This window comes from Apodemus sylvaticus, chromosome 19 (assembly GCF_947179515.1).
Source record: "Apodemus sylvaticus chromosome 19, mApoSyl1.1, whole genome shotgun sequence".
Lineage (NCBI taxonomy): Eukaryota > Metazoa > Chordata > Mammalia > Rodentia > Muridae > Apodemus > Apodemus sylvaticus.
In genome coordinates, this window is record NC_067490.1 from 8,653,112 (window position 1) to 8,670,997 (window position 17,886).

General features: G+C 49.8%; 1 protein-coding gene across 7 annotated transcripts in view; it reads left to right on the top strand.

Moving 5' to 3' along the window:
- Pknox1 (PBX/knotted 1 homeobox 1) overlaps positions 1 to 17,584 on the top strand; it is a 41,728-nt gene extending 24,144 nt beyond the window's left edge. For 4 of the 7 annotated variants that reach the window (XM_052163650.1, XM_052163651.1, XM_052163647.1 and 1 more), the window contains 8 exons: positions 985 to 1,156; positions 2,382 to 2,552; positions 4,998 to 5,097; positions 6,794 to 6,891; positions 9,851 to 9,979; positions 12,798 to 12,874; positions 13,220 to 13,392; positions 14,587 to 17,584. In XM_052163650.1, coding sequence (XP_052019610.1) covers positions 985 to 1,156; positions 2,382 to 2,552; positions 4,998 to 5,097; positions 6,794 to 6,891; positions 9,851 to 9,979; positions 12,798 to 12,874; positions 13,220 to 13,392; positions 14,587 to 14,798 — 1,132 coding nt within the window. In that variant the 3' untranslated portion in view covers positions 14,799 to 17,584. The remainder of the gene's footprint in view (positions 1 to 984; positions 1,157 to 2,381; positions 2,553 to 4,997; positions 5,098 to 6,793; positions 6,892 to 9,850; positions 9,980 to 12,797; positions 12,875 to 13,219; positions 13,393 to 14,586) is intronic. The other 3 variants (XM_052163654.1, XM_052163653.1, XM_052163652.1) reach the window with 3 other exon arrangements.
- The last annotated feature ends 302 nt before the right edge of the window (positions 17,585 to 17,886 follow it).

A 17,886-nucleotide genomic window follows, 5' to 3' on the forward strand; every position in this document is an offset into this window, starting at 1 on the left:
CCTGTGCACAGTGCATTAGAAGCTTCACTCAATCCTCAGACTAGAAACAGCCGGGATGTCTCTCAGACAGTGGTGGGCCCATTGAAAGGAACATATGTGGCTGCATACATGTGTTCACATGAACCCTAGGTATCTTGGTGAGCTCCTTATTTTTCTCTGGGGCTTGCATTTTGTATACTTGCTTTTCCATAACACCAAGAGAGAACTTGATGATGCTGACCCCAGCTGGGACTAGGTCTTCAGCCTGGCACTCAAAGGGACAACAAAAGAGACTGGGAGTCCTGGGGCTGCTCTGTGTCCTGTTTATAGTGGTGACTAGACACACATGGAAGGATCTAAGCACCAAGATGGCCCATTTTATTGTTGGATAGTTCACAAATAACAATGAAAATCTAGGCATAAGAGTCTGTGCTCTATTGCCAGGCTGCGGAAGGCTGGGACTGGAGGAGTATGAATCAAGGCCTGCCTGACTATGTAATGAGACCCTATGTCATAAAACAGATAACAAGAAAAGATTAATTAACAGATTTTCACATAGTATAGAATTAACCCAATTAAAAACATTTCATGAGACAGTTCCACTCCGAGTAGTCATGCCATAAACAAATTAAGAAACAAGTAACGGATGGGTTAAGAGAGATAGGCCCAGTGGGGGAAGAGATGGGCTGTTCTTTCAGAGGGCCGAGGGATCTGCTGCCCTCTTCTGGCCTCCATAGGTACCAGGCATGTACGTAGTACATATGTATGGAATAAATTTATAAACTACAGATGTAAGTAAGGAGCTGTTTAAGAATCATGCCTACAGTCCAGGCAATGCGTGTCTGTAACTTCAGGGACTCGAGGCTGAGGCGGGAGAGCTTCGAGTTAGAAGCCAGCCTGACTGAATAAAGGATCCCCGTGTCAGAGTGGGCAGAGGCCCGTCGGGGCACACCCCCAGAGCGTTCCTAGAGAGATGTGGCACAACCTCGCTCTGTTTCCCCACAGGCACCCGCTGTTTCCATTGCTAGCTTTGTTGTTTGAGAAATGCGAGCAGTCCACGCAGGGCTCAGAAGGCACGACGTCTGCCAGCTTCGACGTGGACATTGAGAACTTTGTCAGGAAGCAAGAAAAGGACGGAAAGCCCTTCTTCTGTGAAGATCCGGAAACCGACAACTTAGTGAGTGAAGTCTGTCTCCACTGTTTGCGATTTAAATCTGCTCATGCAGTTTACCTTTCTGGTCTTCTGGTTTCTAGCTAAGTTTCCCTTTAAAAATCTAACTGAGCCTGCTCAAGAGGTGGGACTCGTGCTCTCGTGGGTGTCTATGAAGAGTCCCTGGGGCAGGCTGCTCCTGCAGGGAGTCCGCTCCACTTGAGCTGTAAGCGCAGACCTAATCTTAGAAGCAGGCTTGTGCCCGCATCCGCACGGCCGATCCCTCCCAGCGCTGCCCCTGGCCACTGCGCCTTCTTCCTGTCCAGCGCGGTGCAGAGGTCTTTGAGGACACAGGGTCCTTCTTCAGGGCACCTGCACTGTCTGCCCTTTGAGCCTGAGCCTCTACCAGACTCAGATGAACTTAGAAGCCCCACAGCAAGGCCTTCTCTGGGTTTCACGAATACCCTGTAGGACTCAGACTTGCAACCTGTCTTTGGAAGCATTGTCTCTCATGGAGAAATTCTGTCAGTGTTAGCCTGCTGCTTTTGATATCTTGTATGATATAAAATAGGTGGGCTCTAATTTGAGTAAGGATCAGAAGAGATTTTGGTTCTGGCCTGTCCCTGGCCTGACTCAGTTAGGGGATGGGCCTCCTCCCTGCCAGGCCCCCATCTAAGCCCGGGATCTAGCACAGGACACTCCATAGCTTTTGTTACTGATGGGTGACAACGACATCACACACAAGCCTGAGACTGAGGGGTTGGCGGCACTGTTGCTGTGACCCACTGCTTGAGAGCAAGTCTCCTCAATACTTGATGATGTCATATTAAACAGAGAGAAATAATACAAGAAGGACTTGGGAATCTAGAGCTAGGCTAGAGTTCTTAGACTTGACACCAGCTGCATGATCCAGAAAAGGCAGAGCCAGGGGTTGAACTTTGAACTGCCTCTAGGATGGGTGAGGATGTGGAGATGGAGCCGGGTGAGGCTGCGGCCCAGTCATTGGCAAGCACTGAGCCACGCTCCCAGCACAGCCATGCCCAAGGAGGCACCCTGCTCTGTGTGTGGCACAGATGCAGCCAGAGCCAGGGCAGAGGCTCTAGAGTGCTGGGACACTAATGCTGTTCCTCTTCTGTTGCTAGCACTGCTGCTGTCCCCATCTAATAAGTAAGAGCGGTGTGCAGCAACAGTGACTTCTGACGATGGATGGCACAGTTTCCCAGTTAACAGTCTTTATTTTCTCTGCCTCTAGATGGTGAAAGCCATCCAGGTCCTGCGCATTCATCTTCTTGAACTGGAGAAGGTTAATGAGCTCTGTAAAGATTTCTGCAGTCGGTACATTGCCTGTCTGAAGACAAAAATGAACAGTGAGACCCTGTTGAGTGGGGAGCCCGGAAGTCCGTACTCCCCTGTGCAATCCCAGGTACTTGCCTCGCGGCCCAGCGTGCTTCCTGGTCACTGTGGCAGTGGTTACCCCGCGCTAACTCCTGAGACCGCCAGCTCCTACACGATTGCCGGCTTCCTAGACGACGTAGATCCTTAGCTTTTGTTCTTCACTGTAACTGTTTTGGGGAACGTAGCCCTGGATACTAAGTGAATTCTCGCTGCTGTGCGACCATCGCCACTACTGTAACTCCAGGGCTCTCCCATCTTCCCACGGGAAGTCCTCTCCCATTAGGCGCACCTCATCCCGCTCTCCCTGGCCCTGTCATTCTCCTTCCCACACCTGTGAACTGACTCGCTAGGTTCCTCACAGAGGTGGGCCATACAGTATCTGGCTACTTTCTCAGAGCGCCTCGAAACCTAGTCAGGGATGAAGCACCACTGTATTTAACCATCCTGGTGTGTGGTGTTTGTCATGAACTTTATTTGTATAAAGCAAATAAAGCAAATTTATTTGTATAAAGCAAATAAATCCTGATAGCAAATGATATTTTCATATGCTGACCTGCCCTAGCTTTCTCTTTGTTAAAAGTCTGCCCATGCCTTCTTATTTTTTTAACCTTTTATTTTCCTTATTTTGAAAGTCCTACTTGTCTGCAGATGTTCCCCTGCTCCAGCGTCTGCTGTTAGAAGCTCTCCTCCTACTGAACTGCTTTTCCTTCCTGTTTTGTAAAAGTCGGGTGGGCATGTTGTTGCAGGAGCATCTCTGTCTGACGTTCTGGACCACGAGGCCTTGATTATTACAGCTTCCTGGCCAGTCTCCGCGTCGGAGAGATGGCTTCCTCCCATCGCATCTCTCTTGGACTTGTTTTAGCTCTCTTCTGGTGGCTTTATTTTCCATATAAATTATCAGTGATGCTTTGCACATCTATAGAGCAAATCCACCATGGGTATTGACAGAATTGCATTAACCCTGTGCATCAGTTATGGGAGCTGACATCTTCACTCTTTGACATCTTCACACTTTGTTCCACAAACACACCACATGTCGGTATCACCTTTGCATCAGTGCTTTGTAGCTTTCAGCATAGTGACCTGTAAGATTTTTGAATACACACAAGTAGCTGGGTGTAGTGGCACATACCCCTAGTCCCAGCACTTGGGAGGCAGAGGCAGGCAGATCTCGGGTGAGTTTGAGGCCAGCCTGGTCTTTATAAGTCCTAGGACAGGCAGACACACACACACTGAGGCTGTATTGTAAGTACACTTGGGTTGTTCTTTGACTGACTATAAATGGATCAGACTCCTGGAACTGCCACAAGTGAGCTGGCATGTAGTTCCAGGAACCAAACCCTGGTTCCCAGAACCACCTCGTGTGCTCTGATCTCCTGAGTTGTCTCTCCAGACCCTGGATTGTAGGTTTTGGTTTTTGTTTTCTGAAGAAAAGTAGTTAAGTTTGTTTTGGTTTTCTTTTTGCCTTTTGAGACATGGGTTCTTTGTGTAGCCTGGGCTGTCCTAGAATTCTGTATCTCTGTAGCCCAGGCTGGCCTCAAACTCATAGAGCTCTGTCTGCCTCTGCCTTCCAAGTGCTGGGATTAAAGGTGTGTTTTTCACCATATAGCTCCTTCCTGCCTGCCTGCCTTCCTTCCTTCCTTCCTTCCTTCCTTCCTTCCTTCCTTCCTTCCTTCTTTCTTGTGTGTGAGTTAATTTTTAATGTGGAACACCCCTGAGAATATCGTACAGAGCCTGTAAACCTGTGTGTTTCTGTAAGCAGATGTCAGTTGTAGAAAGTAGTGGCTTTCATCTTGACACTCCACATGTGTGTATAAGATGTCTGGTCACGCTCATGGGCCTGTTACCTTCTTCCCCTCCCCCCTTCTGTCAGACCCTCTCCTAACAGTGGACGCTTGTTCTCGAATCCTATGGCCCCGATGAGTTCATTTCTCCATCCTAAGGAAGGTATTTATTCGGTCAGTCCCTGGTTTGTTTGTTTCTCTCACTGGGTCCTGTACAAATAGGAAGAGCTCTGTTTGCTCCCTTCCTGACCTCTGTGCCACTGGCTCTGGTTTCTTGCCTCACTGCATCTGTTGAAATATCCAGTGCTGACTAAGTGTGAAGGCGGACTTCCTCCTCTTGCCCCTGGTCGCTTCTGGTGCCTCTCAGGCTGGGGTGTCAGCTCTGCGTGTGCTCCTGTCCTGATGGGTCTGGTTGGAGAGAACTGTTACCTGAGCCAAGTCTAAGGAGGAAGCTGCAATCTGAAAGCAGAGTCGCTCTGCTCACCTCCTGGGCATCCTGTCCAGCGTGGCTTGCTTTCATCTCTCTAGTTCCTGTTGGGACGCTTGCTCTCTAAAGCCTGTCAGCTGCGTCTGCTCTGTGGCCCGACTCCCCGTCCTTATTGCTGCACTGTAATCCCCCTTCCTTTGAAGTTTTGAACAAGGATTTCTGTGTTTTAATAAGTCTTCCAATGTGTTGTTCTGACATTCAGCAGATTCCGAGCGCTATCACAGGCACTCTCAGCCCCCAGGGAATCGTGGTGCCAGCATCAGCCCTGCAACAGGGAAATGTAACCATGGCAACAGTGGCAGGTAGGACCACATAAAAACGGACACTTTTTCCACAAGCTTTTGCAGAAAACAGATTCATTATTTTTGAACAAGCACATATATAAGTGTCTTTTAACGTCCTTTTCTTCTTCCTCCATGTCACTGTCTTACTGAGTACCAGGTACTGAAGCAGTAGCGCTAGTGTTCAGAGCAGTTTCAATACCTGCTTGTTGATTTTCAACAAGTATGTTGTACAGATTGTGTTTCTCTACTAAAAGCATTTAGAAGAAGGTTTTATATAGGGATCGGATACAAACAGCAAGGGGCTGGAGGGAGAGATGGCTGGGCGGCTGAGAGCACTCCCTGCTCTTGCAGAAGATCCGAGTCCGATTCCCCGCACCCGCGCTGGGCTGCTCACAGCTGTCTGTGACTCCAGCTCTGGGAGGTTCTGTGTGGGCACTGCACTCCTGTGCCTGTACCTACACACACACACACACACACACACACACACACACATGCATAATTTGAAATAATAAAGTAAAAAGAGAAAATAGACAGCAAAAATTAAATTTTGATTTCAAATAATAGCGTTTTTAAAAGACTTAGCTGCTGGGTGTGGTTGTGCGTGCATGTGTGTGTAAGCATGTGTAAGCATATGTGTGTATATGCATCACAGCATGTGTGTGGAGTTCAGAGAACAACTTGCAGAAGTCATTTTTCTCTTTCCACCACATGTGTCCCAGGGATTAACTCAGGTCAGTTCTGCTTGGCAGCAAACACCTTTACCTGATGAGTCATCTTGCAAACTTCTCAAATAACATAGTTTTTAATTGTGCTATTCACAGGACCCACAATCTGCTTAGTTGTATCATAAATTGGTGGTGCCAACCAAGGGGAAATATTGCCTTAGTCTTAGTTTTATTTTTATAACAAAACCATTATAGGATAGGACAGAAGAAGCATTGTCTGCTCTGTGTAGAATATTGCAGCTAGAAGCATCCTGAAGTGGAGCAGGCACATAAGGAGTGATAGACTGTTTGGCATGCCTCAGAGCACTGTGAAGGGGACTTCACCAGAAAGAGAACGCTTGCTGAGAGTCATAACTAGGGTGCAGTGTGGCAGAGTACCAGGAGGCAGAGGCAGGAGGAGTTCATGAGCTCAAGGACAGCCAGGGCTACATGAAAGACCCTGTTTCCAAACAGAAACTAGAAAGAAGAGACTGCCAGAAATCTAGAATGAAGGCGTCCTATCCAGTCCCTCTGGCCCCTTTCTGGATGCGTGCTGTTTGTGGGAAAGATCAGCAGAGACAAGCGAGAGGAGGGACCCACGATGTCCGCAGTGACAGGGCTGGAGTCATGCAGGGCAGCGTTGGGTGATTAATTCCTCTGACCAAATAGTTTACAAAGTACTATTGATCATTTGAAGTGGTTAGAAGGGTCACCAACTGGCTTTTCGTCTCTTCCATAAGCACATCGGGAAGAATGGCTTTAAATCATTAAGACTGAAAAGTAGGGCGGGGGAGGTGGCTCAGCGGTTAAGAGCACTGACTGCTCTTCCAGAGGTCCTGAGTTCAATTCCCAGCAACCACATGGTGGCTCACAACCATCTGCAATGGGATCTGATTGCCCTCTTCTGGTGTCTGAAGATAGCTACAGTGTGTTCATAAGCATAAAATAAAATCTTAAAAAAAAAAAAAAAGACTGAAAACTAATCTTTAAATTCTCTTTTTCTTTTTAAGGTGGCACAGTATACCAGCCCGTCACCGTCGTCACTCCACAAGGCCAAGTGGTCACGCAGGCCTTATCTCCTGGGACAATTAGGATCCAGAACTCGCAGGTGTGTGCTGCCTTGAGTGCCACCTGTGTAAAGGGCAGTGGCGCCGGCTAAGCTGTGTCCTCCTTGTGACAGTCATTTGTTGTTGGTTTTTTTTTTTTTCCTTGCATTTTTGTTTTTTTGAGGCAGGGTTTCTCTGTACAGCCCTGGCTGTCCTGGAACTCACTCTGTAGACCAGGCTGACCTTGAACTCAGAAATCCGCCTGCCTCTGCCTCCCAGAATGCTGGGATTACAGGCGTGCACCACCACCTGCCCGGTTCATCATTTGTTGTTAAGTAGCCTCTAGTTGCCCATTTCTTTTTATGCTCATCTCCCTTAATGTGGAAATTTGCAAACTTCAGAACAGTCTGAGACACCAGGAAAGTTATTCATGGTCCTGGAAGTAGCCATGGCCAGAGGCAAGGCTGGCTCACGTGAGCATCTGCTATGTGTGCTCACCAAGACTCCAAGTCCAGGCTGAGTCTTCAGAACCACAGAGCCCAGACTGTACCCCTACCCCGAGGCAGCACCCCAAACTCTGGAGGCACCCCAGGCCTCTGCTCGGTGTCCCTGGCAGCACTGGGCCTCACCTTCATCTTTGGCTTCAAGAGGTGACCTGTGACCTCCCGGGTCATGGTCACTCTACAGTCTTCCTGTTCCTTTGTACTAAGATGTAGATATTGGATCTTTCTGGAAGACCCTCTAAGTTCTGGAAACATGATTATTAATTTTTTTAATAGTTTAAGACAAGGTTTAAAGCATCGTTCTTTCTCTGTGCACATGGCCTCACTTTGTGAGGTCTCTGTCTGTCCTCCTCAAGGATTCTCATGTCCAGCCCTGGGTGTGGCCCAAGTGGGCTACAGTGACTCTCAATGGTCTGGGTACTCTGGAACTGCCATCTGGGCCAGAGGTTTGAGGGCCACACTGGAGAAAAAGACAGAGGCATCACTGACATAGGCAGAGGCTTCAGAGCCCATCCGTGACTGCTCAGGCCCAGGCATAGAGGGGAGCCAGATCTCTCTGACGCTGCCATGTGTCTCCACACCAACCTAATTCCCTTGTGCTTTTCCATTTAAAGCGTTTGCAACAACGGAGCCATGTCCGATCACTGACTAGTTTCCTCTAGGAGGAAGACATGTTAAGTCAAATAATGAACTAGTACTTTAGCGTATGCTCACTTGTCTTGTTGAGAAAGAAAGGGTTTTTTGTTTGCTTTAGGGGAATGGGGACAGGGTTTCACTTCATACCCTGCCTGGCCTGGAAATCCCTGTGATCTTTCTGCCTCAGCCTCCCAGATGAAAAGTCTTCCATGTGACTGCGTTTCCTTAGGAATAACGGCTACTCACTTGAATAGCAAACATGCCAAGTCCGAGCACTCTGGGGCGTGCTTTCTGACCCTTGTTCCCACTGTTTCCCTGTTACTCGGGGTGCCCTGTGTGACATGGCACACAGGCTCTGGTCAGAGAGCGCTGCAGCTGCTGCTCCCTGCGGAGGTGTCAGCTTGGTGGGGACACTCAGACCTGGACAGCAGACTAGAGTTGAGACTCCTGCGGATACCCGCTGAGAAGTCTCCCCACTGCTACATGCACCCATGTAAAGATGGTTTTGAGAGTGAGGAGAGGGCAGGAGGGAGGTTTTCATGAATCACTAGCTGGTCTTAGCCTCTGTATAACAGAGAATAACCCTGGACTTGTCTTCCTCTGCTCCGCCTTCTGAGGGTCAGGATGCCAGCATGTGTCATAGAACCCGATTACCTGCATAGCTGCAGCCCCACCTGCCTAGCACCCTGTTCTTACCCCAGTACCGAGTGTCAGGTTTCACTCCCTGCCCTCTCACCAGCATTTGGGATGTTTTTATGAGATGGAGTGAGTCTCAGACCCCAGGGCACCATAGGCAGGCCACCGATCTGACCGGTTCTCCATTTCCCCCCAGGTCCCTTCAAATCCTGACCCATTTATTCCACTAATCCCATGTGCTTCTAAAGGAAAGCTTGCCTCTGTTGAAAACCCTTGAACCGTGCTTGCCTGCCCTTTACTGGAGCAGGGCTCCACTCTGACCCCGACACACCGTCCATCTCCAGTTGTGCTGGGTCAGGTGCATGGTGACACCCAGCGGCAGTTCTGCACTGCTCGAGTGCTGCTTCCTTTTTCTGTGTGCAAGGTTTTCAGTATGTACGTGTCCGGAGTGCCAGGCGACACGTCAGTACCGCCTGTCCTGCCAGAGCCAGCTGCTTCAGGGCTGTCTTCCTCCCTGGGCCCGTTGTGCTGGTCCTTACTGAAGGCCATTGCAGAGGATGCAGATGGAGACAGGAAGAGGGGTGTGAGAGCTTCCAGGGTCCTCTCTGGTGTGCCGCCCTCTAGGAGCTCGGAAGCTTCACGACATAGTAGGGTGGTTGGACCCACACTGACAGTTCATGATCGCACTAAACTTTAGCCCCTTGATGCACCACAGAGGCTAGGATCTGAAGCAGTCCCTGCCTGGAAGTGTGGGCAGCAGTCGACACAGTTCAGTATACCGAGAGACATCCCTTATCAGTTTGAAGAGTCTAAGAATTGGAGAGCTTGCATGCTGAAAAAGTGGGAATGAAGACCAAATATTACTATTACTTATTTTTTTAAAGATTTATTTATTTTATGTATATAAGCACACTGTAGCTGTCTTCAGACATACCAGAAGAGGGCATTGAATCCCATTACAAATGGTTGTGAGCCACCACGTATGTGGTTGCTGGGACTTGAACTCAGGACCTCTGGAAGAGCAACCAGTGCTCTTAACCACTGAGCCATCTCTCCAGCCCAAGACCAAATATTATTGATGACAGTGCCAGGCATACCCTCAAAATATTAGCCTGTACAGGACTTTAGCTCATGCCTCTTTACTGTAAATAAGGGAGCCTCAGTAAGCCTCCATCTGAAGTTGTAAGTTGCTTGATGTGTGGGTATCTCAAGGCCTTTCTGACGTTCCTTATCAATTGTGTGAAAGCTTCAGTTGCAGTTGAACCAAGACCTCAGCATCTTGCACCAAGAGGACGGCTCCTCCAAGAACAAGAGGGGCGTCCTGCCGAAGCACGCCACCAATGTGATGCGGTCCTGGCTCTTTCAGCACATAGGGGTGAGTGCGCGTTGGCTACACCACGGGGGACCCCGGGAAGCTGACTTGTGTCGATACTGTGCTGTGGCCACAGTGGGGACGGAGCACAGGTCCCTAATAATGGCTTCAGGAAGCTTAAAATAGGGAGTCGAGTCAAGTATGTCTTTGGGTCAGAAAAACCCTACATCTGACGTGGCTGACTGGAGGAGGGGCAAAGAGAAGGACACTGGAACAGCCGAGCAAGCCTCAGAGTCGTGCAGGGGGACCAAGAGGGAGATGCGGGGAGCCAGGGCACATTTGGGCACAATGAGGAGAGCCAGCGCATGGCTTATAGTTTAAAATGAGTGGCCCAGCAGGGAGGGAGCACACAAGTGTGTACGATAGGACTGCCACTGAAGGCAGTGTCAGTAAGGGACAGGAAGTGATGGCCAGGGCAGTGCTGTGGTGCTGTGGTCACAGTTCCTCGCGGAAGTGCTGCATTGGGTGTGCCTCTTTCCTTTTCGGGTATCAGTATCTTATCACACTTCCCCTTAATGAGTTAATAATTTATACACAAACCCTGGTCATGAGGACCAGTGAGGACACCTCTCCTGTTTGGCTTGTGCTCCTGTCCCTCTTTGTCCTTGTTGACTGCTGCCTGAGTCTGGCTCTGTGCTTCTGTGTCTGAGCTCACTTCTCATTTCTTGTTTTTACATAGCTTTTTACATGTGCTCTAAGGCCAAGTCCTTTCCTCAGAGGTAATGTCCGAAGCAAGGCCTCACTGCAGCCGGCTGGCCTCAGGCTTGCTGCTCTCCCGCCACTACATCTTGGTGCTGATGTCACACGCACTGCTGAACCGTTTAGTGTGTGAACTCTGTGTGGGACAGTGTTTTCGGTCTTCCTAGCACAGCCGAGCTTGAATACACTGCCCCACATTGCTACCTCATAGCTACTGCTATGAATTGTAATGTGTTACTTGTGGAGCTAGAGGTTTGCTCCACCAAGGTTTGAGAACCCCTGGACTAGGGTAAGAGCAGACCCCGTTTCTACAAGCTCAGACTGAGCCACACTCTGACCTGTCAGGTCCAACAGATCTCCCTGTTGATCAAAACAAAGACACAGCATGTCTCTCTCTCTCTCTCTCTCTCTCTCTCTCTCTCTCTCTCTCTCTCTCTCGTTATTGTTTTGTTTGTGTGGTTGGTTGGTTTGTTTTTCAAGACAGGGTTTCTTTGTGTGTAGCCCTGGCTGTCCTGGAACTCACTTCGTAGACCAGGCTGGCCTCGAAATCAACAGAGATCTGCCTGCCTCCACCTCCTGAGTGCTGGTATTAAGGATGCACACCACCGCACCGGGTGACATCAGCTTTCTTCTAAGTGCCACTCACACCTGGGCCCAGGAGTCCAAACTAAAGGATTTGATCATGTGGTTTTGGAATGCTTGGCTTCTATGCCTCCTCACACATTGGTTGTCAGTCCTGAGGAGTGGTTTTGGGTTGTTTTGTTTTGTTTTACTGGAATCCAAATTATTTTCCTGAGTACGCCCAGGAGTTCCGATGTTTATCTCTGGCTTAGGTTTGGGTTTGTCTGTATGTCCTTTTCGGTATGTGCGTGTTGTGTAGAGACCTGGTGTCAGCACCGGGAGTCTTCCCCTCCAGCTCTCAGGCTTCCATCAGCATCTCCGCAGGGACTCCAGGCACGCTGGCCATGCTCAGGTCGTACACGGTGCTGGGGCTCCAGACTCAGCCTCCATGCCTGGCCAGCAAGCACCGGACCGCGGAGCCCCTGGCCAGCCCCTAATTCTGGTTTCATTTTGTTTTGTTTTAAGTGAAGTATTCTGACTGTGTGTTAAGGGAAGATGATACAGCAGACACTCTCTGCCCCCAGCCCTGCACTTAGTTCTTCCTTTACCCACAGCATAGGTACTACTCTGCTTTCCAAAATGACCATAGATGTTTGGGACGACCAACTCAAAGGGAGAACAGTTTAGAATCCCAGCCCATGATTGGTAGCATCATGGCTGAAGACCTTAGGAGTGGTAGTATCTAAAGTAGTAGTAGTAGGAGTCTAAAGGCGATGGTGTGACTGTGTAACCGAGCAGAGTACACAGCCCACAGCCAGGAAGGGGGAGAGGAAAGGGTTGCTTTCATAGTCCCCTTCAAGGGGACAACCCCAGTGGCATAGGGTCCTCCACTTGGCTCTGCCTCCTGAGGTTTCACCAGCTCACTGTACTCACAGTTAGTGTCTGAACAACAGCATCCTGTGAATCCCGCACAGATTGCACCCTGAGAAAGCGCTCATGGTTGAAGTAGGTGCCGTGTGCCACTCAAGTGTTAACTCTCAGCAAAGTTGATACTGGTGTGCGGTGTCGAGGCTCAGCTGGCGCTAGGCACAGAGGACACCCCACAGCAGGGCTGCAGCTCCCACTGCCATCACTGCTCCCTGGGCACCTTGGGACACTGGCAGACTGTGTTCTCACCACACACTGACAGCGGCTGTTGTGTAGGATATGCTCGGTCAGGAAAGAGAGCTGCAGCGTTTCTACCTGACTGTTTCTAGAACCAGGACCTGTGAGACTAAGGCCCAGCGTGCTGACAGCTCCACCCCATCAGCCTTTGCGCTTGCTGATGGCTTTCCTTCCACTGCGACCCTTTAACACATGGCCATGCTGACTCCAACCAGAACATTATTTTGTTGCTACTTCAGAACTGTAATTTTGTTACTGTCAGAAATTGTAGTGTAAACATTTGATAAGGAGGATATCTGATATGTGACACCCAAGGGGTCACGACCCACAGTTTGAGAACCACTGGCCTTTTTAAAAACTCAAAGCCCACGGTAATAGTAACCGCCTTTATTTTTAGCATCCCTACCCGACAGAGGATGAGAAAAAGCAGATTGCTGCTCAGACAAATTTGACACTGCTTCAAGTCAACAACTGGTAAGATGACTGCTTGCTAACTACACCAATCACTGTTGCAGAGCCTGGCCTCCTGACGCCTTCTGTGCTGCTGTCAGGTGCTGCGGCTAGACACAGCGTGTCCTTGAACTCACAGAGCTCCATCTCCCTCTGCCTCCTGAGTGCTAGGATTAAAGGCATGGCTCGTGCCACCATGCCCAACTAAATTCGTTTCTTAAAAAAAGATTTGGCCCTGCATTTCTGTAGACCTAGACAGTCTGTGTGCTTGTCACTCGTGTTCATCTGTCAGCATGACTCCTTAAGAATGCTTTCCTGTCCCAGTCGTGACAAGCTCTATGGCATGAGTACCCCTTTGTCCACACACAGGTTCATCAATGCCCGAAGGCGGATTCTCCAGCCAATGTTGGATTCCAGCTGTTCAGAGACTCCAAAAACAAAGAAAAAACCTGCTCAGAACAGGCCAGTTCAGAGGTTTTGGCCAGATTCTCTTGCATCAGGAGTGGCACAAGCAACTCCCAGCGAGCTCGCCATGTCTGAAGGTACGTCACTTCAGGTGGTCAAAGGTGGGAAAACGGGCCAGGTCACTGCTGTCCGCTGTGAGCCCATGCAGAGCTGTGTGCCTGAGTCTGTCCCTTTCTTTGCATCTAAGATTCAAGGCTGGCCAGATGGCTCATTGGGTAAAGAAAGGCACTTGCCACCAGGCCTAATGACCTAAGTTTGACACCTGGGAAGGACCAACTCTTACAAGTTGTCCTCTGACTCCATACCATGCCAAAATTACATTACACTCCCACATACTGAACAAATAAGTGTTTCAAAATGAATAAAACAGGAGGAGACATCCACGGGCAGGTGCTGAGGCTCACCCGTGATGGAGAGGTGATGGCTGCCTGTCTCGGTGTCCCCCGCAGAGCCCTCTCCTGTGTTCCCTTTGCCTTTGCTGGCCTTCAGCAGACAGCAGAGTCAAGCCTGTTCCCCTGGCTTGTCTTTGTGCCTGTCGCTTGCTTTTGGCCTTCCCCTTCTCTCCCGGTCACAGCCGCCATCCTGATGAGTTTGCATGAGCTCTTCAGAGTCTGGCTTCTTTTGTATATGAGTTTTGTTTTAAGACAAGGCTGAACTGTGCTGCCCTGGGCGGCCTTGAACCCCTGGGCTTAAGCCCTTTCGCCTCACTCAGCAGTTCTGACTAGGGTATGCACACTTCCGATTGGGTGTGTCTTCCTCCTCGTCTTCTTTTTTTATTATTATTTTATCTATATTCCGTGCCCCCCCCACTCCCATCTTCTTCTTTCTTCACAATGGTGATATTCTGCTATGTGCTTGGGGAGCTTTCGGGACAGTGTTTAATTTCTTTATGGATTTGGAATGCTGGATGTGGAACCACTGGCCTCATACATGCTGCTCTCCCACTGAGTCCATCCCAGCCCCTACACACACACACACACACACACACACACACACACAGCCATCATTGGCATTGGAGTTCTTTCCTGTCTGCTTCGTGCTGAGTTGTCACTGGTACCCTTTCTGCCACTGCCCTTCCTTCATGTGATACTGATCCTGTCCAACATGATTTTCTCCTGGGCATCTATCCCGTTCCTTTCCAGAAGTGTGGGAGGGTCCGCGCCCTCCTTTCCTGACTGACACACAGGTACACTGAACAAGCAGGCAGCACCTGGCTGCGCTTGGCCCCGAGGACTAGTAAAGGCAGTGACCCCGGGTGTGCTCTGCTGCAGGTGCCGTTGTGACCATCACCACACCTGTAAACATGAATGTGGACAGCCTCCAGTCTCTGTCCTCAGACGGGGCCACCCTGGCCGTACAGCAAGTCATGATGGCGGGGCAGAGTGAGGACGAGTCGGTGGATAGCACAGAGGATGAGGGCGGCGCGCTGGCGCCCACGCACATCAGCGGGCTGGTGCTGGAGAACAGCGACTCCCTCCAGTAGGAAGGAAGCACCGAGCCGCCAGCGCAGAGCAGGGGCGCCAGGACTCTTACTGTTTGCACAGCAAACATTTTACAGTTCTCTTTGTAACCTGTTTTATATGTAGATATAGAAGAGTGCACTTTTGTATTTCACAGCAAGCTTCAAGACGTCTTTGCTGGTGCGGCAACTCCCTTCAGATGCGCGTATGGGTTTTTAATGCTAGGAAGAAACGTGGCGAGTGGCCCCGCCCCTTAAGGAGTCCCTGACCAGAATAAGGAACGGTGCTGCCATTTTCTAAGAAATTATGCAGTTGCAATTGAGTCGTGTGGTTTACAGCAGGTCTGCGGGCAGCTGCGGGGCCGCCCACAGGTCTGGCAGATGACCTGCACGCGGGCTGCAGAGGGAGAGGACACTGGCCCCGCCCGGTGGGCAATGGGTGCCCACCACACACTTCAGTTCTCTCCAGGGCAGCATTTGCCTGTTTCATTTGCTATATAGAAAAAAAGAAACTCCTATTTTTACCTTGCTGGGATTATTGGATAAAAAGCTATTTTTATAAATCAGTTATTAATTGGATTATGACTATATTGCGGATAAATTTCTAGAGAAACAACAGCACATGCTTGTCTTTCGATTCGGAATATTCTGGAAGGCGGCTACCCAGGCATGGTCTCCTGCTCCTCCCTCGGGGTCGGAGGGAGGAGGCTCACCTTAGCTGCTAAAAGGAAACACCTGTCAAGTGAGCTTTCGATATCTCCAGTTTCATGTTCACACGTGATGCACAGATTGCATTGTTACACTCGCTAGAGCATCTTACAGAGCGTGCTCAGTAGGATGCGCGGTAAGTGAGGCTCTTCCAGGCTTAGTCAGACTGCAGTTCCGTGGCTAGCTGGCCGTGTTAACTGGGTGGTAATTTTAGACTTTTTTTCCTTTTAGTTAAAACCTGTTATGCATAGAATGTTTATTACAAACTAATATAAAGTGTGCTCTGCCCCACTGGCTCAGAGCTGGGGTAAACAGCAGACACCTGAACTGTCTTTCTTACTGGTACTGGCAGACACCTGGCAGGTGCCATGGCAGCGGGCCCACTGGTGGCTCTCACTGTCACTCACCCTCCTGGGTCCTCCCCTCTGTTACCACTCTAGACTCAGGATGGTTTGGAGACGTCATTTCTGAGTGTCGAGACAGCGCAGACTGGAGGCTGAGGGCTGCAGATTTGGTTTGTGTTGGTTGGGTTTACTTGGGAAGCTTTTTCTTAGGAAACAAGCGCCCTGCCCCAGCATCTGCTCTCCCGTGTACCTAGGCCACGTGCTGATAGGGAGAAGCCGTGCCCCTGGGGGGGGGGCGTGTCTTGGGCCCCAAGGGTGGTAACTGCATATGGGGACCTCTTTAGCTGCCTCACACTTCTCTGGAACAGTTCACTATCCCCCCCCCCAAATGTCTTGATTCTTCTCTTCAGCCATTGAGCACATCTAGACAGCGAGAAAAATGGGGGCTCCTTTAGAACCGCTTCCCGTGCCTCCACCACACAAACCAAAACAGCAAAATAGACAAAACCGAAAAACTCGCCAGCAGCTCCTTTGAGGAGAGAATATTTTAAGCAGCCTTTCCGTTACCTAGTCTAACTGCTTTAATATTCTAAGTCAGGTATACAAAAGCCTGCACGATCAGCTGGCTGTCCTACTTGGTTTAAAGCAGCGGTCCATCACCCCTGTGAGTCCTGCAGAGGCCTGCCACGCCCCGGCTGCTCTAGCTGGGATTCAAACACCATGATCCATCCTGTCCTTTCCGGTTGAAACCATCTTTCCTAAGCACTGAACTCTCACCTGCTAAATTAGAGGAGTATCATGAAGATCCTAAGAGAACCGGGCCTGGTGACAGACACCCTCGAGCCTGAGGCAGGAGGCAAGCCTGGGCTATTTAACTTGACCCTGTCTTAAAAAGAGAGATTGTAAAAGAGCAGGCACAGGGTCATAGCCTTCCACCTCCGGTGCACAGAGCTGCTCTTACATGATTACCGGGAGGCAAGCCTTGCTCATTCACAGACTTCCTGCCCAGCAGATCTGGTGTCAGCCAGTTGCACCTTCAAGACACCTGCTTGCTGGGCGTTGTAGCATGTATACAAGCACTTAGGAGGCTGAAGCAGGAGGATGGCCGCCGATTGAGTCGGCCTGTGGTGCCTAGTGAAACCCTGTCTCAAAAAAACCAAGCAAAACCCCTGCTTGTCTCTCCTTGGCCAGCGGAGAAAACCCGAAGGTACATCTCCCATGAGCCTTGTTTAAATGGTCGGATCCTATCCTCCATTTCTGCTAAAGTCCTCCCAAACATTGGGACCTTTTGAATGTGTTCTGAGACCTACAGTCAACCCGTGTCATTCCTGCTGTTTGGCTGCCTAGCAGAAATCGAGACCGTCTGACCCACCCATCCGGTGGGCTCGGTTTTCTGCTTTCTCAAGTCCAGATTGTCAAATAGAAGTGTATATGCAATATGCACCGTGACCCTTCCCGCTAGGGCTGACGGGCCACCGTGTAGCCTGCTGTGTGGCCGGCGCACCTGTGGGGGCAGCGGGAGACTTGCTCCTCCCCCAAGGCTGGCAGGGAAACGCCCATCCCAAAGGCCCCTCCCACAGGGCGTGGCTGGAACACAGCAGGCTGCCTTCTTCAGTTAAGTTCGGTCTTTGAAACTGACAATCTTTAAAATGTGAATACTGTAACAATATGTTTTCCTGGATTGGTGTCTTTAAAAGGATTTTTGTGAAGCAATTGATTTATCAAAGAAAAAAATTAAAACCAGAAACACGCCTTGTGGATGATTGATTCTGTTTGTGCCACCAAAGTGGACTTTTTCACTCTTAGGCCAGGTTCTCAAGATTGTTACACATCTTACAGCGACACCAGGGCTACACCGCCGTTCCCAACTGTTCGGCTCCATTCACACCTTCAAGGGTCTGGGCTTCAATTAGTTGAGATTTTTTAAGCAAAAAAAAAAAAAAAAAAAAAAAAAAAAAAAGCCTGCGGTGGTGGTGCATGCCTTCAATCCCAGCACTTGGGAGGCAAAGGCAGGCGGATCTCGGAGTTCGAGGCCAGCCTGGTCTACAGAGTGAGTTCAG